Source organism: Rhinopithecus bieti, unplaced genomic scaffold (assembly GCF_001698545.2).
Source record: "Rhinopithecus bieti isolate Rb0 unplaced genomic scaffold, ASM169854v2 scaffold_34281, whole genome shotgun sequence".
In the NCBI taxonomy this organism is placed as follows: Eukaryota; Metazoa; Chordata; class Mammalia; order Primates; family Cercopithecidae; genus Rhinopithecus; species Rhinopithecus bieti.
Window position 1 is genome coordinate 1807328 of NW_016814762.1, and position 23504 is coordinate 1830831.

Below are 23504 nucleotides of genomic sequence, written 5' to 3' on the forward strand. Positions count from 1 at the left end.
TTATATATTAGATATTAGATATATTTTTATATATACATATATAAAAAATATAATCTAATACGTATAATTTATATACATATATCAGTAGAGTACCTTGGTGGGCCAAAATAACTCTAAATAAGGCTTCGGAAAGTGGTATGTGGAGTTTGCATCAACTTACCTAATGATTACTTATTAGCAGTAGTGTAGTATACAAAGAACAGACTTGGTGGTAAAAAAAAGAAGTAGGTCAGGGTCCTGGCTCTACCAGGAAACAGATAACATGACTTTTGAAGGTTTACTTAGCCTCTCTGGCCTCAGTTTCCACAGCTGTAAAATCAAGCTATCACCAGATATGTTCTAAAATTAAACACTTCTATATAGTGCAGTATTAAGATAATTAGTGATGATGTAAACCATCTACCACAGTGTCTGGTGGTGGCAATCACCATAAAAACTGCTTTGCAGTTTTCAAAAAGCATTTAAAATGGTTCATGGGAGGCCAAAGTGGGAGGATCATTTGAACCCAGCCAGGAGTTTGAGACCACCCTAAGCAACATAGTGAGACCCCTTCTCTACAGAAAGTAAAACAAAACAAAACAAACAGCTGGTGCAGTGGCATGTGCCTACAGTCCCAGTGAGGTGGAAGAATCGCTTGAGCCTGGGAGGTTGAAGCTGCAGTGAGCCATGGTTGTGCCACCGCATTCCAGCTTGGGCAACAGAGCGGAGACTGTCTCAAAAATAGCATGGGGCAAGGCACGGTGGCTCACGCCTGTAATCCCAGCACTTTGGGAGGCCAAAGTGGGCAGATCACCTGAGGTCAGGAGTTCGAGACCATCCTGGCCAACATGGCGAAACCGTCTCTATTAAAAATACAAAAATCAGCTGGGCATGGTGGCGGGCTCCTGTAATCCCAGCTACTCAGGAGGCTGAGGCAGGAGAATAGCTTGAACCTGGGAGGCAGAGGTTGCAGTGTGCCGAGATTGCGCCACTGCACTCCAGCCCGGCAGACAAGAGACTCCGTCTCTAAATAAATAAATAAAAAATAAATAAAATGGCCCAGAGCTCTGAAATATTCACAAATTAGATAACAGCGATGGTTGTGACTATATTAAAAACCACTCAGTGGCCAGGCGTGGTGGCTTACACTTGTAATCCCAGCACTTTAGGAAGCCAAGGTGGGCAGATCACCTGAGGTCAGGAGCTCGAGACTAGCCTGACCAACATGGAGAAAACCCGTCTCTACTAAAAATACAAAACATTAGCCAAGGATGGTGGCACATGCCTGTAATCCCAGTTACTCTGGAGGCTGAGGTAGGGAACTGCATGAACCCGGGAGGTGGAGGTCGCCGTGAGCTGAGATCGCGCCATTGCACTCCAGTCTAGACAACAAGAGTGAAACTCCATCTCAAAAAAAACAAAAAACAAAAAACAAAAAAAAAGGCTGGGTGTGGTGGCTCACACCTGTAATCTCAGCACTTTGAGAGGCCGAGGTGGGCAGATCACACGGTCAGGAGATCGAGATTATCCTGGCTAACATGGTGAAACCCCGTCTCTACTAAAAAAAATACAAAAAAATTAGCCAGGCATGGTGGCAGGCGCCTGTAGTCCTAGCTACTTGGGAGGCTGAGGCGGGAGAATGGCGTGAACCCGGGATATGGAGCTTGCAGTGAGCCAAGATCATGCCACTGCACTCCACCCTGGGCAACAGAGCGAGACTCTGTCTCAAAAAAAACAAACAAAAAACACCATTCAGTTGTGCAACTGGTGAATTAAGATGCTGACTTTCGTTTCAATTTTTAACTTTATGTAATACCTTATTTTAATATTTTATAAATAGCTTTTTAAAAAGTGAGTATAGTCTCACTGAGAAGAAGTGTTAGGAAGAACCAAAAACCTTGATTCTCTCCCCTGGTCAACTGCCCGAATTTTCTTTTTTTCTTCATATCCAATGTTTTCATACAGAATATTCAGGATGAATATTTTAACCTTGGCCAATACACTTAAGGAAAATAAGAAATCTTTTAGGGTTTTTTTTTGTTGTTGTTGTTATTTGTTTGGAGATTGGGCCTCGCTTTGCCACAGGCTGGAGTGCCATGGTGCGACCTCTGCTCACTGCAACCTCTGCCTCCCAGGCCCAAGCAAATCTCCCGCCCCAGCCTCCCGAGTAACTGGAACCAGAGACATGCGACACCATGCCTGACCAATTTCTGCATTTTTATTTTTATTATTATTTTTTGAGATGGAATTTTGTTGATTTCCCAGGCTGAGTGCAGTGGCGCAATCTTGGCTCACTGCACCCTCTGCCTCCCAGGTTCAAGCGATTCTCCTGCCTTAGCCTCCAGAGCAGCTGGGACCACAGGCACCTGCCACCACGCCCAGCCAATTCTGGCATTCTTAGTAGAGACTTCACCATGCTGGCCATGCTAGTCTTGAACTCCTAACCCTAGGTGATCCACCCGCCCTGGCCTCCCAAAGCACTGGGACCAGAGGCGCGAGCCACGGCACCTGGCCCAGTAAAAAATGGCCCAGAAATGTTCTGGATAGCAAAGGGATGGAAACTCAGGACTAAAAAGCTGGTGTGAATAAACAATATCCCAAAAAAACAATTGAGAGGGTTCTCCCAAAGGGCTCATTACTTAGAACAGTGTTCTGCAAACAGGGCCAAACAATTATTAGAAAATATGATTGTTGTTATACAGAACAAACTTTGAACATCTATGTTATGGGCAGAAGATTTGTTTATTTGAAAACATCTAAATTCTTCTAATATAAATGTCGAAGTCACAAGTTTCTATGCCATCCTTTTGTTTTAATCTGAAGGTTAACCTGCCTTTACATCTGAAGTTTTAAAACACAAGAAGGCTCAGTACTGGCTACATACATGGGTAAAAGGTTTTCATCCCCAAAACAACCTGCCAACCATTCCCAGACTCAGCCCTTTCCTTCTTAGGTACAGTCTGTATTAGAGTCCTGAAAGCACAGCAATACTGCCAAGAGGCAAGTTTTATTTTTTTAAATACAGTTTCTACACATGTCATTAAAGCACATTTCAAATGCTATTTATTTATTTATTTTTGAGACAGAGTCTTGCTGTGTCTCCCAGATTGGAGTGCAGTGGCTCAATCTCTGCTCACTGCAACCTCCGCCCCCCGGGTTCAAGCGATTCTCCTGCCTCAGCCTCCCAAGTAGCTGGAACTACAGGCGCCCACCAACACGCTCGGCTAATTTTTTTTTTTTTTTTTTTTTTTTGTATTTTAGTAGAGATGGGGTTTCACTATGTTAGCCAGGCTGTTCTTGAACTCCTGACCTTGTGATCTGCCTGCACTGGTCTCCCAAAGTGCTGGGATTACAGGCGTGAGCTACTGCGCCCGGCCCTTCCAATGTTATTTAAAATTCTTAGTTCCTAAATACACATCAATTTGAGCAGGCCCACCTTAAACTGAAAAGCTTATAACAGATAATACTTTCCAACTGTTTACATTGTATACTTTCATAAAAATAGGTAAAAATTAAAGTCTACCATATCACTATTATACTTTAGCTTGTCTGTAGCTTCCAATCCTCTGTAGAAAACTATCAAAGAATAATACTGAAGAAACAAAGTCTCTGCACCTGAAGGTAAACAACATTTTATGCTGTTAAAAGAAATTACAAACGTTTTCTTCCCTGTAAGATGAGGATCACGAAAGTATCAGTGCATGCATGTCTTCATCAATTAGAACACTACCTGCAAGGGAGCATGAGGGAACTTTTTGAAGCAATGGAAATATTCTGTATCTTAACTTTGGTGGTGGTTATACTACTGAATACACAGTTGTCACGGACTTGTACACTTAAAATAGGTGAAGCATACTGTATGTAAATTATACCTCAATAATGCTGATTGAAAAATTACAAGTGAAAATGGGAAACAGTAAAGCCAGGGCATAGCAGTGCTACAAAGAAATTAACATCTTCAGTCGACAACATTTCAATAGTCTATCCTGGCAGTATTTGAATTAACCATTAAAAAAAAAAGATGAGTACACGCTTGTAATCCCAGCACTTTGAAAGGCCAAGGCGAGTGGATTACTTGAGTCCAGGAGTTTGAGACCAGCCTGGGCAACACGGTGAGACCCCGTTATCTACAAAAAAAATTACCTGGGCATGGTGGCGCATGCCTGTGGTTCCAGCTACTTGGGAGGCTGAGGTGGGAGGATCACTTGAGCCCAGGAGGCAGAGGTTGCAGTAAGCCAAGATCACACCACTGCACTCCAGCCTGGGTGACAGAGAGAGATCCAGTTTCAAAAAAAAAAGAAAAAGGCCAGGCACAGTGGCTCATGCCTGTAATCCCAGCACTTTGGGAGGCCACGGTGGGCGGATCACCTGAGGTCAGGAGTTTGAGACCAGTCTGGCCAAAATGGTGAAACCCCATCTCCAATAAAAACACAAAAATTAGCCAGGCGTGGTGGCAGATGCTTGTAATCCCAGCTACTCGGAGGCTGAGGCAGGAGAATCCCTTGAACCTAGGAGGTGGAGGTTGCAGTGAGCCAAGATTACACCACTGCATTCCAGCCTAGGTGACAGAGCAAGACATCATCTCAAAAGAAAATAAAAGGCCAGTCACAGTGGCTCACGCCTGTAATCTCAGCACTTTGGAAGGCTGAGGAAGGCGGATCACGAAGTCAGGAGATTGAGACCATCCTGGCTAACACGGTGAAACGCCGTCTCTACTAAAAATACAAAACATTAGCCGGGTGCGGTGGCGGGCGCCTATAGTCCTAGCTACTCGGGAGGCTGAGGCAGGAGAATGGCGTGAACCCGGGAGGCGGAGTTTACAGTGAGCTGAGATCGCGTTACTGCACTCCAGCCTAGGCGATAGAGCGAGACTCCGTCTCAAAAAAAGGGTAGAAAGTAGAAGCAAGATGGGGAAGAGTGAAGGATGGTCTTCTCAGACATATTATTTCTGACTTCTCTCACTTGGACTATGTAATTCAGGAAAGGTCATGAATGAGAATTTCACCTTTACACTAAAATGGAAATAATGCAATCCAAAAGAAGGGAAAAAGGGAATACACAATCCTCAAGTGCTTCAGAGGTGCATTTACCATATATGCAGATTCATGTACTCTTTAACTGGAAGGTACTACGACATACTAATTTTAAAACATTTAAAATTTTTTTTTTTTTTCAGACAGAGTCTTGCTCTGTTGCCCAGGCTGGAGTATAGTGGTGCAATCTCGGCCCACTGCAACCTCTGCCTCCCGGGTTCAAGCAATTCTCCTGCCTCAGCCTCCTGAGTAGCTGGGATTACAGGCACATGCCACCATACCTGGCTAATTTTTTGTATTTTTAGTAGAGGTGGGATTTCATCACATTGACCAGGCTGGTCTTGAACTTCTGACCTCAGGTGATCCACCTGCCTCAGCCTCCCAAATTGCTGGGATTACAGGCATGAGCCACCACACCCAGCCAAAACATTTTAATTTTTTCAGAAAGTCGACTTCCTCTCTTAGATTGAAAAATAACTAAAATAAAAAATTTTCTTTAAAAATACAAACGTTTTTCTAGATACAAAGGTGTCTTTTATATATATATAAGCTCACAGCTACCAGTTCTAAATTGTATGATTCAGTTATTATTAGAATATTATAGTATACCTAAAACATTTTTTAAAACCAGATTTCAATACACTAAACTGTCAGTAACTAAGTGCTGTCAATTCATATTTTAGTTGAACTGAAATACTTAAAATCCAGATGTGACAAGGTATTTGTAAAGCTGCCTCAATTTCTCTCAAAGAAAATCACACTCCAAAACTTTGCCACAGAGATCTTTTATTTGGAACGACTGGGCTATCTACAGAGAAGGAACTTCTTGAGTTTAAATAGGGATTTCTCAAAGCTAACATCAAGAAGTCCTGTAAACTGTGCCAAATTGTGGATGGTATATAAACAAACACAATATTTATTTTGGGACAAAGATCCTGCAGGCAAGTGCATAAAAGGTTCCAGAAGAAGCAGAGTCATAGACCTTTATTAGAAAAGGCCATTTAAAATAAAATTCTGTCCTCACTCATTAAATCCAATGTTGTTAGATTTTGCTTCATTTCACGCTCACAAAAATAAATTAAAAGACTTTTAAGTATAAAAGTCCACAAAGAAAAAAAATACAACTTCTCAAAAATTTTAAAAGTAGCTACTCTAATGACATATACTTTATAAATACTTCTGGATGTCTGATATTAATGTATTTGACTATCAATTAAAATCACAAGCTATAAACAGGAATGTAAACCATAAAAAAGTTTAACCTCTCTTTTCTGAGGTCCATGTGGTAAAACTAGATAGCATATTCAATTTCCACACAAAAAAAAGAACAGTACCACTGTAAAGTTCATTTTCTTCCTTTTGTGAAATGATTTTCATACCCCTTATCTTTAAAGTCATTAACTGGTATTGCAAAGTCAGTACATCCAATCGTTACTTCAAAATACCAATGAAGCTTTATGAGATACAGAATACATGTAAAAACCATTCATCTGACCACTCAAGACTAACAATTTATGGTCAACCATAATCACTTGCATTTATTTGAAATAAAAGTAAATGGAAATAAGTCCTAAGAGGAAAGATAGGCCGGGCGCGGTGGCTCAAGCCTGTAATCCTGGCACTTTGGGAGGCCGAGACGGGCGGATCACGAGGTCAGGAGATCGAGACCATCCTGGCTAACACGGTGAAACCCCATCTCTACTAAAAAATACAAAAATCAGCCGGGCGCGGTGGTGGGCACCTGTAGTCCCAACTACACGGAAGGCTGAAGCAGGAGAATAGCGTGAACCAGGGAGGCGGAGCTTGCAGTGAGCTGAGATCCGGCCACTGCACTCCAGCCTGGGCGACAGAGCGAGACTCCATCTCAAAAAAAAAAAAAAAAAAAGGGGAAAGAAAAAAGGAATTGGAGTTGTTTGGTCTACCAATTTTAAAAGAATGATTTAAATTCTGATTAGTTGCTTTTCCCTTGTCTTTTGACAGCTAAATTAATGTAAAGAAGGATTAAGAACATTTTGGCTGCCAGTGTTTGTAACACACCAGGATGGAACACTTGGGAAAGATGTAGTGTTCCAACATTTTTCTTTTTTCTTTTTTTTTTGAGACGGAGTCTTGCTCTGTTGCCCAGGCTGGAGTGCAGTGGCCGGATCTCAGCTCACTGCAAGCTCCGCCTCCCGGGTTTACACCATTCTCCTGCCTCAGCCTCCCGAGTAGCTGGGACTACAGGCGCCCGCCACCTTGCCTAGCTAGTTTTTTTTGTATTTTTTAGTAGAGACGGGGTTTCACCATGTTAGCCAGGATGGTCTCGATCTCTTGACCTCGTGATCCGCCCGTCTCGGCCTCCCAAAGTGCTGAGATTACAGGCTTGAGCCACCGCGCCCGGCCCCAACATTTTTCAACTACCTGACATGAAGCTTACCTAAGGCACACTATAGCACAAACACTCTATCAATCAGTTAGCTATAATCTCACCCTACAGAACCATCAAATAGTCTAACTGTGGATAGGTGTTTATAATTTAAAAGGCATTTTCACATATTCCGGTACTACATTTAATTCTCACATGACGCACATGAATAGGGCAAACATTCTGATCCTCGTGCATGTTAAGGAAAACAGTTACGATTGTCTTGACTCAAATCTAGAGCTCTTTCTACTATATTGTATTAGTTTAAACCATTTCTGAGAAAGATCCTTATTAAGAGCCAATGTAGGCAGCTCACCAGGTACCTGGGTATAATAGTTTCAAATATATCTGAAGGATAGATTATAAAATTCTGTGCTCTGACTTGGTCATATGTAAGGTATGTACTTATAATCAGACACCCGTTAACAGACCTTTCTTATGGAAGTCCTTGATTTGAAAATATTCTACAGCCACAATAGCAACAGAACGAATAAAAGGACTAATTTCTTGGAGCCCATTTTCTTAAATCATAAAACTGTATTTCAAATAATAGAGAATATAGAGCTTTTTGTTTCTGCTCTATTAGGATTCAATTTTTTCTGAGTTCACTAAATTTAAGTGAGTATTATAGTAGCCGGCCTCTAAGATGGCCTCAATGATCCCAGCCTCCTGGTATTCACACCCCTGTGTGTGTGAACACCTCTCTCCCTGTTGAATGTGGGTTAGACTTAGTGACCAGCTTCTAATGAACAGACTAAGCAACAAGTGACTCAAATAATAGATCATAAAAGGTATGAAAGTGACTTAAAGAATAGATCATAAAAGGCACGGTGGGCTGGGCGCACTGGCTCACACCTATAATCCCAGCACACTGGGAGGCTGAGGCAGGCAGATCACCTGAGGTTAGGAGTTTGAGACCAGCCTGGCCAACATGGTGAAACCCCATCTCTACTAAAAATACAAAAATTAGCCACATGTGGTGGCGCATGCCTATAATCCCAGCTACTTGGGAGGCTGAGGAAGGACAATTGCTTGAACCCGGGAGGCAGAGGTTGTAGTGAGCTGAGATTACTCCACTGCACTCCAGCCTGGGTGACAGAGCAAGACTCTGTCTCAAAAAATAAATAAATAAATAAATAAATAAATAAATAAATAAATAAATAAAAGGCATAGTGGCTTCACTCTTTTTCTCTCTATGGAGAAGCATGGCTAGGAAGTGAAGCCACCTACCAACAGGCAGATCCTTCAGTTCTAGTCAAGTCTTCAGAGACTGCATAGTCCCAGGCAAAAGCTTGACTGCAACCTCATCAGAGACACTGAGGCAGAACCACCCAGTCCAGCCGGTCCCAGATTCCTGCAAAGGGGCACAAGGAAACCTTTGCGGGGGGGAACTGAAATATATCTTGACTGTGGTAGCATCTACATGGGTGCATACATTTGTTAAAACTCAGGCTGGACGCAGTGTCCCACGCCTGTAATCCTAGTACTTTGGGAGGTCAAGGTGGAAGGATTGCTTAAGGCCAGGAGTTAGAGGCCAGCCTGAGCATAATTATTTTCTCTACAAAAAAATTTAAAAATTAGCCAGATGTGGTGGCAAATACCTGTCGTCCTAGTGAGTCAAGAGACTGAGGCAGAAAAAATAATGAAACACTTAGAAACAAATGTTTTTTTTTTTTTTAAAGCCTGTAATCCCAGCACTTTGGGAGGCCAAGGCAGGAGGATCACTTGAGGCCAGAGTTCGAGACCAACCTAGGCAATATAACAGAACGTCATCTCCACAAAAAATACAAAAATAACTTCAGGCATGGTGGTGATGGGGTTACAGGTGAGATGCTGTGGTCCCAGCTACTTGGGAGGCTGAGGTGGGAGGATCACCTGAGCCTGGGAGATTGAGGCTGCAGTGAGCCATGATGGCGCCACTGTACTCCAGCCTGGCAAGAGAATGAGACCTTGTTTTGTGGGGGTAAAATAAAGGCAGGAGGATCTCTTGAGCCTAGGAGTTTGAGGTTTGAGGTTTGAGGTTATAGTGAGCTATAATCGCACCACTGCACTCCAGCCTGGATGACAGAGCGAGACCCTCTCTCTTGAAGAAAAAAAAAAAAGTAAGGAAACAAGCTGCAATAACAAGCTCCCACCACAAGCTCACATGCCCTAAACAGACCTAACCTGCTGCTCAAAATTGTTCCAGCCAGTTTTCCCAGCCCGGATGACAGTAACCCCATATTCCCAGTTTCTCTAGCCAAAAAGTGGGAGTCATTCTTTTTTTTTTTTTTTTTGAGATGGAGTTTCACTCTTGTTGCCCAGGCTGGAGTGCAGCAGCACGATCTCAGCTCACTGCAACCTCCCCTTCCCAGGTTCAAGTAATTCTCCTGCCTCAGCCTAAGTTAGAGTCATTCTTAATTCTTCTCTTTCTCACATGCCATATCCAATCCATAAGCAAATCTTGTTGTCTCTATCTCAAAATACATCCAGGATATGACCATTTCTCACTACCTCTACTGCTACTACCCTGGCCTCTCACCAAGATTACTGCAATAGCCTGCTTCACTTTTGCCCTCTATAATCTATTATTAACCTAGCATCTAGCATTAGTCTGTCAAAACCTAACGTAGGTCGTATCATTCATCTGCTCAAAAGCCAGCTGCAGGAGCATGCCTTTACTCTCAGCTACTTCGGAAGGTGACCAAGAGGATAACTTGAGTCCAGGAGTTTGAGTCACCCTGGGCAACATACCAAGACCCTGTACCTAAAACATAAGCAAACTAGGCCGGGCGCAGTGGCTCAAGCCTGTAATCCCAGCACTTTGGGAGGCCGAGACGGGCGGATCCCGAGGTCAGGAGATCGAGACCATCCTGGCTAACACGGTGAAACCCCATCTCTACCAAAATACAAAACTAGCCGGGCGAGGTGGCGGGCGCCTGTAGTCCCAGCTACTGGGGAGGCTGAGGCAGGAGAATGGTGTAAACCCGGGAGGCGGAGCTTGCAGTGAGCTGAGATCCGGCCACTGCACTCCAGCCTGGGTGACAGAGCAAGACTCCGCCTCAAAAAAAAAATAAAAATAAAAATAAGCAAACTAAACACTCAAAACTATTCCCCATCTCACTCAGAATAAAAATCCCATGTGGTTATAATGGCCTACCATGGTCACATGCACTGGCTCATTATTATTTCTGATTTCATCTACTACAACTTCTTTCACAGTCTAGTCTAGCCACAATGGCCTGCTTGCTGTTGATCCAACACAGGGTGCCACTCTGGGGCCCTTTATAATGGCTGTTTCCTCTGTCTGGAACATCTCTCCCCCACCCCCAACTCCTGCACGGCTCACCATTCCCTAACCTCCTTTGTGTCTTGGTTCAGGTATGATCTTCCTTACCCAGACCACCTAATTTAAAACTGCAAACGTTCCTGCTCATTGATCACCCTTATCCTATAATACCTTTCCTTTTTCCCAAAGCTATTGTCACTTTGTAAGCTATTACATAACTTATTATGTATATTGTCCATTAAGGATCTCTGCTTTGTTCACTGATGTATCTCAAATACCTGGGACGATGCTCAGTACACGTAACATGTGTTCAACAAAGACCTTCTGAATGAATAAATTTTTGGATAACTGTGACAGGTACAGCAGTGGTTAAAGACTTTACATACACTATTTCAGTTACTCTCAACAGCAACCCTGGGAAGTATCCATTAATCTCATTTTACAACTGAGGATTATAATAATTAAACATGCCCAAAGTTACATCATAGTAAATGCAGAAGCCAGAACTTAACTCAATTTTGCCTAACTCTAAAGCCTTAACAACTATAGTTCCTCAAAGCTGCATATGAACGGGACGAGAACTAAGCTGCTTCAGGAGGTAACTCAGATGAAAGAATATGAAAGAAGACACTGATATGGAATCCAAAATAAGGAACAGAGGCAGATAATTAACATTTGGAGAAGTTCCTTCAATTTTCTTTGCTTCCAGTCCTAGTCCTGTGGGGACAGAAACAAAACCTAATGGTTATAAGAAACAGACCATAAAAAGAGAAAAGAAATTCGAGACCCCACAGTCTGAGCTCTATGGATGAGAAAACACAGGGCAATGCCTTTTCTCCAAATTCACTGGAGAACTTTATTACAGTGGCATGGAACAGTGCAGCAGGAGTTTTTGCCTTAAAATGCTTTTTATCCTAGAAAAAAAGTACAGAAGTAGTACAGATGTTGGCAAAATTTTATTTGAGAAATACAGGATCTATGCATAACATTTACAGATTTATATCTGAGGGAAAGATACTGATTTCTACCAGTGTCATCATTTATGGAACACAGCCACACTCAATTGTTTGCATATTGTCTAGGGCCCTTTCACACCACAACAGCAGAATTAAGTAGTTACAGAGATGAGTAGTTGTGACAGAGACTGAAAGCCTGCAAAACTGAAAACATTCACATTTGTCCCTTCACAGAAAAAAACTTCTAAAACCAGTATTTTAAAATGTACATTTCCTAATAGCTTGTATCAGTTCTACCATTCTTCCTAATAGAATTAAAACAGATCTTTTAATACATTCATGCATTGCTTTAACAATGTTTCAGCCTACAATGGATCATACATGACAGTAGTCCTGTAAGATTATAATGAATCTGAAAAATTCCTATTGCCTAGTGACATCATAGCTATTTTAACATTGTAGTGCAATTGCTTAATTTTTATAAGCAATTTGGTGTGTCCTAAGCATACTGTGTTTATAAAACCTACAGAATCACATTCATTCACCACTTACTCAAGTGACTGACCCACAGCAACTTCCAGTCCTGCAAGCTCCATTCAAAGCCATTTTTTTAATATTGTATTTTTACCATGTCTTTTCTATGTTTAGATACATTAAGATACACAAATACTTACCATTGTGTTACAGTTGACTACAGTACTCAGTACGGTAACATGCTGTACAGTACAGGTTTGTAGCCTAGGAGCAACAGACTATACTATGTAGCCTAAGTGTGTAGCAGGCTATACCATCTAGGTCTGTGTAAGTATGCTCTATATATACACAATGATAAAAATCACCTAGCAACACATTTCCCAGAACATATCCCTGCCATTAAGCGACACATGACTGTACTATAACAAACAATCTCACATTTTGTTATTTTGGTCATATAACTAAAACATCTCAATGGCTTAAGTCCAAGGATAATGTGGTGTTCACACTAGTGAAGCAGTATCATTAAATTAATTCAAGCAAATTTAACTTTTGGTAGCGTTAACAACCCATTTATTTGTTACTAAATACTGGAAGACCTCAGTAACACTGAGATGATGCTCTTGAAGCATTAAAATAGTTTTGGGCTAAAGCTGACAAAAAAAAAAATTTTTTTTTTTGGTTTATGTCTTTAGAATCTGAGCTACCACATTAAACAAACTTTAAGGAAGTATTCAAACAAGAAAAAATAATAATTTCAATGGTCACACATACGTGCATCAGAAGGACCAAAAAAACAACAATCCTACAAGGACTTCTCAAATTCTTCCTTATATACTGTGTAATAATTACCAAATAGTAAAATCTGGAACATTCACTTTTAGTTTTTCAAGCAAACAAATACACAGGAAAGCAAACTACTTATTACTCATTTTTTAAAATCTTATAATCTATTTTCCCTTTTCCAATTCAAAGATTGTTTTGTCATGCACAAAAGATCAAATCTAATTCCATAAAACTGGAGAAAACAAAAAATTCTTAATTTTATGTATACATATATACACATATATACACACTATACACATATACATATACACGTATATATACGTATACATACACATATATACACACACAAGATTAAAATCTTTTCCTAATACAAAAACCTTTTAATTTTCTCAAAGGAATAGTTAGACATTTCTCACATGTTACATAAATGTGGCAGGTTATGCCATTCATGATGACACTTAGAAAACTAACTTAGTAAGTTGATGAAAACAAGTACGAAAACACACTGCGAAACAAACCCAGAAAAAATAATGAGTATAAAACTGGATCCAAAAGGGTGTTTTGAGTATAAAACTAAATTTAAAAGAGTGTTTCTTCTTTAAAAATTTTATTTCAAGAAGTCAACTCCTTGACTTCTCAATCAGGGATCAACCAATCCAAGATGCTATTCATTAAAATTTCACCAGGCCAGGTGCAGTGGCTCACTCCTGTAATCCCAGCACTTTGGGAGGCAGAGGCGGGCAGATCACATGGTCAGGAGTTCAATACTAGCCTGCCTAATATGGTGAAACCCCGTCTCTACTAAAAATACAAAAAATTAGCCGGGCGTGGTGGCACACGCCTGTAATCCCAGCTACTCAGGAGGCTGAGGCAGGAGAACAGCTTAAAACCCAGGAGGTGGAGGTTGCTGTGAGCCAAGATCACGCCACTATACTCCAGCCTGGGCAACAGAGAGAGACTCCATCTCAAAAAAACAAACAAAAAAAATCACCCAAATCAAAATCATAATACATTTAATGCAGACTTGAAATAAGGCTCTCAGCTTAAACATTTTACCTATATTTTTGTATCTTTAATCTAAACTTCTAACATCAAAACTTTAAGACATGTTCCCGGAAACTTTTTTTCAAAACAAAAAATACGTATTTCCAAGTTAAAATTTTCACATTGTTTTTTCTCAAATGTAAATTTGCTCTGTTAATGGAATTAAAAGTTACCTATGAGCTATTTCTAAATACTATTAATTTTAAACCTAGAGAGCTTTTCTTTCCATTCACCTCTTAATTTTATTTTATAGCACTATACTTACATATATTTTTGTAAACAAAATATATATTGTCAAACTTTTAAAGAAATTGTTCTGTTACTTTTCTTAAGGGTTAGAATGTTCTATGACAAATATCATGTACATAAAATTAGGAATGGAGTGATATAAAAGTTTAACAGTGGTTTTAAAAAATTATATTGACCGGGCACAGTGGCTCACGCCTGTAATCCCAACACTTTGGGAGGCAGAGGAGGGCACATGATGGGGTCAGGAGTTCGAGACCAGCCTTGCCAACACAGTGAAACCCCATCTCTACTAAAAATACAAAAATTAGCCAGGTGTGGTGGTGGGTGCCTGTAATCCCAGCTACTCAGGAGGCTGAGGCACGAGAATCGCTTAAAACTGCAAGGCGGAGGTTGCAGTGAACCGAGATCACGCCATTGCACTCCAGCCCGGGCAACAAGAGCGTAACACCGTCAAAAAAAAAAAAAAATTTATATTACATCCTTATAACATGGAATGAAAGCAAATCTGAGCATATGCTGATGTAATCAGATCTGTGATCTTCATTAAAATGTAAATTACCAAATAATCTCTAACAAAACAACTCACAGTATTTTAAATTGCAAAGAAACGTTTCCTACCTTGCCTGCTTCTCTTTCTAAGTCGACATACTCTCGGCTAGGTGTTTGTCGCTGTTCTCCCTGCCAGCTGGCCGGAAAAAACTGGAGAGACAGATTGGTTCCTGTGGCCACAAAAGCCTTTTAGAAAAATCAATACAAACAGGATCAGGAGCAGGACATTACATAAATTATGCAGGCAGTCATTTATTTTTACATCAGTTTATGTCTTAAGTCAGGCAGCACAGAGAATACTTAAAAGTAAAAAAACATGCACTCATCATTTTTCTTAAGTATTAAGTTACAAACATCTGATTCCATTTTGAGGACATTTGCCATTGGCTGCTTAATATAAAATCAGACATGGAATCAATACTTTCTTTCAGGTCATTTTTTGCTGACGTTAGGATCTCACACTGCTAATGTCTAACCAGAAGCCACCATCCATCCTTGCATTTAAAACTTCTATTTTAAATGTAAAATCACTGAAAATCTAAAGATTTTGAATTTTAAAGAAAACCTCAATTTAAAGTTGTATAAATGAGACACTTTAATTTTCCTTGATTTCTCTTGCTGAAAGAAACACTGCATGGCAGACAGTACATAAAAAATGCACTTGGAATTTCCGTCTCTCCTCTGATAAACCATACATCGGCATGGGATATCTAAAACCCTAGATACTCTCTAAAACCCTAGATGATTTTTTAAAGTATGTCTTTTCTAATATTTGACTTTAGAAGAACTTGATCCGACTACAACGGAGAGAAAAGTATTCATCTAATATTTATAAAAGATTTGGATGTTAGAGCTCAACAGATGGAACGATCTAAAACCATTTCAATGAAGTGTCATTTTATGTAGCCCTTGAGCAAGTTACCTCTATATTTCCCTCATGCAAAAAACAAAGACATTACCCCTTTCCCAAAGGAAATTAAGAAAAAAAGTAAAAGCATTTTGAAAAAATACATTTTCATCATCTAAATGTAAACTCTTCCTTGTTGAAACCAGAAAGTGTTTTTTGTGGCCAGGCGGGGTGGCTCACACCTGTAATCCCAGCACTTTGGGAGTCCGAGACAGGCGGATCACAGGGTCAGGAGATTGAGACCATCCTGACTAATAAGGCGAAACCCCTCTCTACTAAAAATACAAAAAATTAGCCAGGCGTGGTGGTGGGCACCTGTAGTCCCAGCTACTTGGGAGGCTGAGGCAGGAGAATGACGTGAACCCGGGAGGCGGAGCTTGTAGTGAGCCAAGATCGCACTACTGCACTACAGCCTTGGTGACAGAGCAAGACTTCGTCTCAAAAAAAAGTTTTTTGTTTGGTTTATTCTACTAATTGAGTTCGGAAGCATAATTTGTTTCCATGCATACAGTCTTCATCTCAAATCAAGAGGTTCCCATTTGGGGCAATTTGTTTAAAGCCATCAACCAATTTGGCTATCCAATAGTTTCCCGATGGTTAACAGCTTAGATTCTTTAGAGGTAAAAATTATCCTTCCTATTTCTATTACTGGCACTGTCGGTACACTTGTCAACCCTAAATGCTAAATCTCTAAACCTCTTTGATGGCATTTCCCTAATCAACTGGGGTACCATTTTCATGTGGTAAATGTTTTATATGCATAAAAACTGAACTAACATCAATATTACAACATCATTTTTAAAAATCTTTCAGGCCAAGAGTGGTGGTTCACGCTTGTAATCCCAGCACGTTGGGAGGTGAGACAGGTGGACCACCTGAGGTCAGGAGTACAAGACCAGCCTGGCCAACATGGTGAAACCCTGTCTCTACTAAAAATACAAAAAATTAGCTGGGCGTGGTGGCAGACACTGTAATCCCAGCTACTTGGGAGGCTGAGGCAAGAGAATCACTTGAACCCAGGAGGCAGAGGTTGCATGCAGTGAGCCAAGATCGCACCACTGTGGTCCAGCCTGGACAACCAGGTGAGACCCATTTCAAAAACAAGAAAAAACAAAAAAAACAAAAAAAAACTTCCCATGCACTATGAGCATAAGTCTTAAAATCCCCCAACACTAGTTTAAATAAAAAAGGAGTTTCTGGGAGGGAAACTGCCCAGGCTGTATGACCTGAAGCATACCTCAGTTTCCTCACAAATTAATTATTTGTAAAGTGCTTAAAACAGTACCAAGTAAATGTTACGAAAATGTTTGCTGAATGATATGAGAAATAACTTTAAGTTCAACAAGAAAGTCAACTTTTTCAGCTTCAGATGATGAAATTCTTAGAGCAGAGTGGTGGCAGAAAAAACTCAGCACATGAATGAATGCCCTGTGTCAAAATCCCTGTGGTGTGCTTCTTCAGTATTCACCTAGTAGCAAATCCTTCCACCTCCAGTGTACCCCAAATCAGCTCTGTGCCAAGACACTCTGCAGATCGTATTACCTCATCTCCTGTCTTGATGCCAACCTCAGAAGAGATTTCCTGCTTCATCACTATATGTCCATTACCTCATAAAGATTGCTCTCTGAGACAGAAGTGGTAAACACAGATCATTCTAGAAAAGCATTTTCCAAACTTATCTGACCATGGAACTCTTTTAATGAGATACCTACATATACGTAAGAGTTGGAAAAAGTCTGTTCCAAAATATTAATATGGTGTCAACATTGTCATAGGAAAATAAAGAAAAAAAGAAACAAAATGAAAACATTAAAATGCTACACTGGTATGACGCCTATATTTAAGATTTCCAGGTTGTCTTATGTTTTATAGGTTTCACAAATTATAAAATAGCACACCTTGTGCCAATCCAACATACTTTTTACCATTCAATCTTCAGAATTAGAAATATGTATTAGTTTTTACTCTTCTCACCATAGAGTAACCATACTTCTCATAAATATTTTTTCTTCAATTGATTATTAGTGTTGAAGACATCTCCAACACTCTTACTACATAAGAATTGGTAAGCATAGGCCAGGTGCGGTGGCTCAAGCCTGTAATCCCAGCACTTTGGGAGGCCAAGGCAGGCAGATCACGAGATCAGAAGTTCGACACCAGTCTGGCCAACATAGTGAAACCCCATCTCTACTAAATATACAAAAAATTAGCTGGGTGTGGTGGTGTGGGCCTGTAATTCCAGCTACTCGTGAGGCTGAGGCAGGAGAATCGTGTGAACCCAGGAGGCGGAGGTTGCAGTGAGCCAAGATCTTGCCATTGCACTGCAGCCTAGCAGACAGTATGAGACACTGTCTCAAAAAAAAAAAAAAAAAAAAAAAAAAAAAAAAAAAAAAAAAAAAAAAAAAACAGTGAAACCCTGTCTCTACTAAAAATACAAAAACAAAATTAGCCAGGCATGGTGGCAGGTGCCTGTAGTCCCAGCTACTTGGGAGGCTGAGGCGGGAGAATGATGTGAACTCAGGAGGCGGAGCTTGCAGTGAGCTGAGATCGGGCCACTGCACACCAGCCTGGGCAACAGAACGAGACCCCATCTCAAAAAAAAAAAAATTCATAAGAATAAATCAAGGCTGGGTGCAGTGGCTCACCGAAGCAGGCAGATCACTTGAGGCCAGGAGTTGGAGACCAGCCTGGCCAACACAGTGAAACCCATCTCCACTAAAAATTCAAAAACACCAGACAGGCATGGTGGCAGGCGCCTATAATCCCAGCTAGTCGGGAGGCGGAAGCAGGAGGCGGAGGTTGCAGCCAACGGAAATGGCACCACTGCACTCCAGCCTGGGTGACAGAGTGAGATCCAGTCTCAAAAAAAGAATAAATCAGATTCTACCATAGATTCTTCTACTCGTGTTCACTTTTATTTAATGCTGATTAGGTTTTAGAGTTAAAAACTCAATGAGCATAAAATAAGGGAGCTGAGTTTTATAGTTAAAGAGAGATGATCAACACATCGTTAAATTATTTCACATCTAAATGCAAAATGAGGCTGGGAGTGGTGGCTCACGCCTGTAATCCCAGCACTTTGGGAGGCCGAGGTGAGTGGATCACCTGAGGTCAGGAGTTCGAGACCAGCCTGGCAAACATGGTGAAACTCCATCTTTACTAAAAATACAATTAATTAGCCGGGTGTGGTGGTGTATGCCTGTAATCCCAGCTACTCTGGAGGCTGGGTCAAGAGAATCACCTGAACCTGGGGGACGGAGGTTGCAGTAAGCCGAGATCGTGCCACTGCACTCCAACCTAGGCAAAAGCAGAACAAATTCTTCATTTACCTCACTGATACATTAAGGAGACATTCAAAATAAGAAGAGGACAACTGGGGCAGGAGAAAGGTTGGAAATAGTTTTGAGAACTGTGGATATTCTTGCCATTTATGGCTGCTGTCAAAACAGGCAAAATAATGCCTTTTTCCACAGCCAAATAGAAAGAAACCATGGCCTGTTCATAAGTCATAAGATAAATTTCAGGCATTAAATTAAGTAGCCTCTAAATTCAAATAATCAAGTACCTATGGTATTGTGCAAAATACCTGTATCCAGAGGAGTTTATACAGAATTAATGAGGTCTCCACCCTCTCGGAGCTAAGGATCCTATAATTAAATGTGGGTTAACACTGAATTAAAGGAGGGAAACTAGAAAGAGAAAAAACTAGGAAATGTGAAATTCCTCTCCAAATACCAATAGTTACATTACTTAACAAAATAAGACCTGTGTCGTCTTAAGTGCAAACCTCACACAGCATTCAATCTACCTTCTTTAACCTTTAATACTTTTCAGAAATTTAAAACTTATAAAATGTGTCGGATCAGATATTTGTTTTATTTTTGGAGACAGGGTCTCACTCTGTCACCTAGGCTGGAGTGCAGTGGTGCGACTATGGCTCACTGCAGCCTCGATCTCCCGGGCTCAGGTGAGGATCAGATATTTGGAAGTGGGAAAGGTCTAGAATGTCTAATTCATCCTGGAAAGAAATTTATGACAAACACTAACCACCTATAACACTACTACAATATTATGGCATTTCAGATATCCCATGGGTTGAATTCATAATTCCATTCAGCAAAGTCTGAGATGACAGAAAACACCCTACTAGCTATGATTCACCATTCCAAAAAACTTCAGCTTTCAAAAATAGTGGTAATAATATAATACATGGGGCGGCGTATGGTGACGCCGAGCCTGGTAGTCCCAGCTATTGGGAGGCTGAGACAAGAGGATCGCTTGAGCCCAGAAGTTTGAGGCTGTAGTGCCTTATGATTATGTCTGTGAACAGCCACTGCACCCCAGCCTAGGCCACACAGCAAGACCATTCTCTTAAAAAAAAAAAAAACAAGGCCGGGCGCAGTGGCTCACACTTGTAATCTCAGCACTTTGGAAGGCCGAAGTGGGAGGATCACTTAAGGTCAGGAGTTCAAAACCAGCCTGGCCAACATGGTGAAACCCCGTCTCTACTAAAAATACAAAAAGATTAGCTGGGCGTGGTGGTGTGTGCCTGTAATCCCAGCTACTCAGGAGGTTGAGGCAGGAGAATCGCTTGAACCTGGGAGGCAAAGGTTCTAGCAAGCCAAGACTACATCATGCTGCTGCACTCCAGCCTGGGTAATAGAGCGGGACTCCCGTCTCAAGACAAACAAAAAAGCAAACATTGACAATACAAGTACTTTGTATCTTATCTTTTATACTTGCATCCTTTACCTCCAGGAAATTCTATCCTCAAGTGTACCACCTTCCTTTTGCAAAAGGTAACCTAGGCAAAGGATGACACGATCATCGCACTAGCTAATGAATTATTTTCTTATACCACTCAGCGCTAAAATCTAAAAGCATGTCTTACGCACTTCAATCATATAAATAATACAATTACTCAAGAAACTTGCAAGTGGGCTAAAAGCTTGAGACTATCTTTCATAACATGCACTAATGACCAAATATTCAGGAGCTCCTGATAAATTTAACCAGTATCTTCTCACTACTACAATTCTAAAAAGCCTTCACTTAAAAGATCAAAATATTCTTTAAAATTAAATTTGAGTTCAGTGATGAAAAGGGAGAGTTCTATGGCATATGAATTATACCTGAATAAAAATAAACTGGTTTTATAAAGGGGGTGGGAGGAGTAAATTTCCAATATGTCTTCCTACTGTTAACCCAAATTCAAATCGCACCTAACTTCAAGCCTCTGACAATGCAATAGGTCCAAGTCACCCAGCAGATAGTAACAGCATTCCATTAGACAGCGCTTTAACTTTAAAAAAAAATAATCAGGCCGGACGCAGTGGCTCACGCCTGTAATGCTTGCATTCTGGAAGGTCGAGGAGGGCGTATCACTTGAGGTCAGGAGGCCAGCCTGGCCAACATAGTGAAACCCCGTCTTTACTAAAAATACAAAAATTAGCCGGGCGTGGTGGCAGGCACCTGTAATCCTAGCTACTCAGGAGGCTGAGGCAGGAAAATCGCTTGAACCTAGGAGGCGGAGGTTGCAGTGAGCGGAGATCGAGCCACTGTACTCCAGCCCGGGCAACAGAGCAAGACTCTACCTCAAAAAAATAATAATCAACCTCTTTTCTTGGTTTCTTCCTACCATTCTCTCCTCATCAGCACCTCCAACAAGGCAAACCAAAAGGAGATGAGAGGAACTAGGACCCTTGAATTTTTTTCTTCAACCCAAGGTCTGGTGAAGACACACCAAATCTGCCTCCTAAAACGAGGACCTAGAGATCAACCGTGAGTTTCGCCCATCTGCGCATTTTAGGTACGGCAGCCCTACTAGAGACATGGGGATAATGGTTTATTTCTGATTCTCCTGAAGCTTAACATTCTAAGAAAATGACACTTTTAGGGCCTTTTCCCCCCGTTTCCTATTAGGACAATAAATAACTGGAGAAAAGATTTCTTCTCGGCGATCTGGGAGTGAGACCGCTTGACATAGCGAATCACCGAGAGCTCACCTTCTAAGAAACAAACTATCGCCGACCTTGAATGAAGCTCCGGTTGTTTTTCCGAATGGCGGTTTGCTTGCTTGCTACAAATACCCTGAACCCTTCCTCGGTGTCGCCGCCTAAACAATGCCCTTCACTTGTTTAGTCTGGCTCGGGTTCGAGCGCCACTCGCGGTGCTCCATTGGCCGACACGCGCCACCGCGGCGGGGCCCAGGGAGAGCGTCTCCTCGCGAGCACCGGCCCGCGGCGTCTGGTTTCGCATTTTGAAACCCGAGTAGGAAGTGAGACGGCGCCCGCTCAGTTCCGGGAGCCGCGGCAGCCGCGCCGCCGTCCGGAACCGGCCTGGGCCGCGGCCGCTCGGCGCAACAAGTGACCCGCGCGCGCCCCTATCTGCGCCCCGGGCCCGCCGACTTACGATTTCCGAGCGGCCGTCGCGGCAGGCGTTCTGGAAGCGCGCCTGGCGCTCCTCGTGGGGCCGGTCCCTGAAGCCCGTATACTTAATCTGCAAGGCAAGACGGCCCGAAATCAGAAGCCAAATCCGCGGCGCCGCCCGCGCGCCCGCCCTCCCAGCGCGGCGCCGATAAAGGCAAGCAGAGGCTGCGGGCGACGGCCGCCGCGGCGAGATTGACCCTCCGCAGGCGCGCCGACCGGGACTCCCGGGGACCGCACCGCCCAAACTTTTCTCCGCCCGGGCCCACTCGGGGCGCGCTGCGGCCTCCTAGCTGCCCGCCCGCCTCACCTCACACTCGCGGCTCAGCTTCCTAAAGAACTCCTCGTTCTCGAACTTGCTTCTCTGGTCGGGCACGACGCGCGGCATCTTCCCGCCCTGAGGCCGCGCCGGCCAGCCGCACTCGGGGCTTGCGCGGGCACCCGCTGGCTGGCTCCGCGCTGACCGACTGACCGCCCACCCGCGGCGCCCGGACGCCCGCTTCCCTTTGTTTCAGGCGCCCGCCCGCGTGGGTTGCCGTTCGAGGGGTCTGAAGCGCCGCCGCCCTCTCGAACCCAACCTACGCCGCCGCTGCCGCCGCTTCAGCCGTTGCCTACCGCCGCGCGCCCCAGCTTCTCGACCGCCCCGCCGCCCGCCGCCGCCCGCCGCCCCGCACTTCCTCTCACCGCCCACCCGCCCCCGGCAGGGCACCCCCCTCCTCGCTAGCCCGGCCCCGCCTCCAACCAAGCAAAACAAGACGCCCACCATTCACAACTCCGCGGCCCGCGCCGGCGGCATAGCGCCATCCCGGCTGCTGGCTAAAGCGGCGGGGCTTTTGGCGCCCGAGGCTCCTTTCCGCAGCGCTGCCCTTTTCCCGCTGCTTCGCCCGCGGCCACTCGGCGTGAGCTGTCCGTGGGGATTCCTCCTGCCCTTTAGCAGACGGGAGTAAGCCAACGCAGGCCTTTTCTTTCCGCCTCCTGCGGCCATCTGAACTTCGGGTATCCCCAGGTGCGCGGGAGTTAACCCCAGATTGTCACTTGAACGCGAGGAAACCTAAGCTTTGGGTACTTTTCGTCCCCTTAAACCGACCGGTAGGGGTGTAGCTGTGCACGTTGAAGACTGAGGTGGAAACCGACCAAAGAATTTTCAACGAAGGCATGGTGAAAGTCGTGGCTGTTGGAGTCAGATGGGTTCTAAAAGAGGGATCCCACTCAAGCTACACTACCTGCTGCTGGGGCCTTAGACAAGAACTGGACCACTAAAACCTCAAGTTTCCTTATTCCAAAATGCAGACATCTTCCTAAGTTTGCCAGGTGTTAAGCTGAGGAAGCTGTTATGGGGTCTAGCACACAGTGGAGCCCAATAAATTTAATTTCTTAAAGAGAGCAAGCTGCCGTTAAGGAATGTAAACCGATTGCCAGTCTTAGTGTGC

The 23504-nt window shown here is 42.9% G+C and overlaps 1 protein-coding gene across 2 annotated transcripts in view; it reads right to left on the minus strand.

Annotated features, from left to right (window-relative positions):
- The window catches only part of CBFB (core-binding factor subunit beta), a 79344-nt gene extending 56628 nt beyond the window's left edge, over positions 1 to 22716 (minus strand). For both annotated transcript variants that reach the window (XM_017852324.1, XM_017852322.1), the window contains exons 1-3: positions 22385 to 22716; positions 22061 to 22147; positions 14812 to 14928 (exon numbers count right to left, since the gene is read on the minus strand). In XM_017852324.1, coding sequence (XP_017707813.1) covers positions 14812 to 14928; positions 22061 to 22147; positions 22385 to 22462 — 282 coding nt within the window. In that variant the 5' untranslated portion in view covers positions 22463 to 22716. The remainder of the gene's footprint in view (positions 1 to 14811; positions 14929 to 22060; positions 22148 to 22384) is intronic.
- Positions 22717 to 23504: the final 788 nt, after the last annotated feature.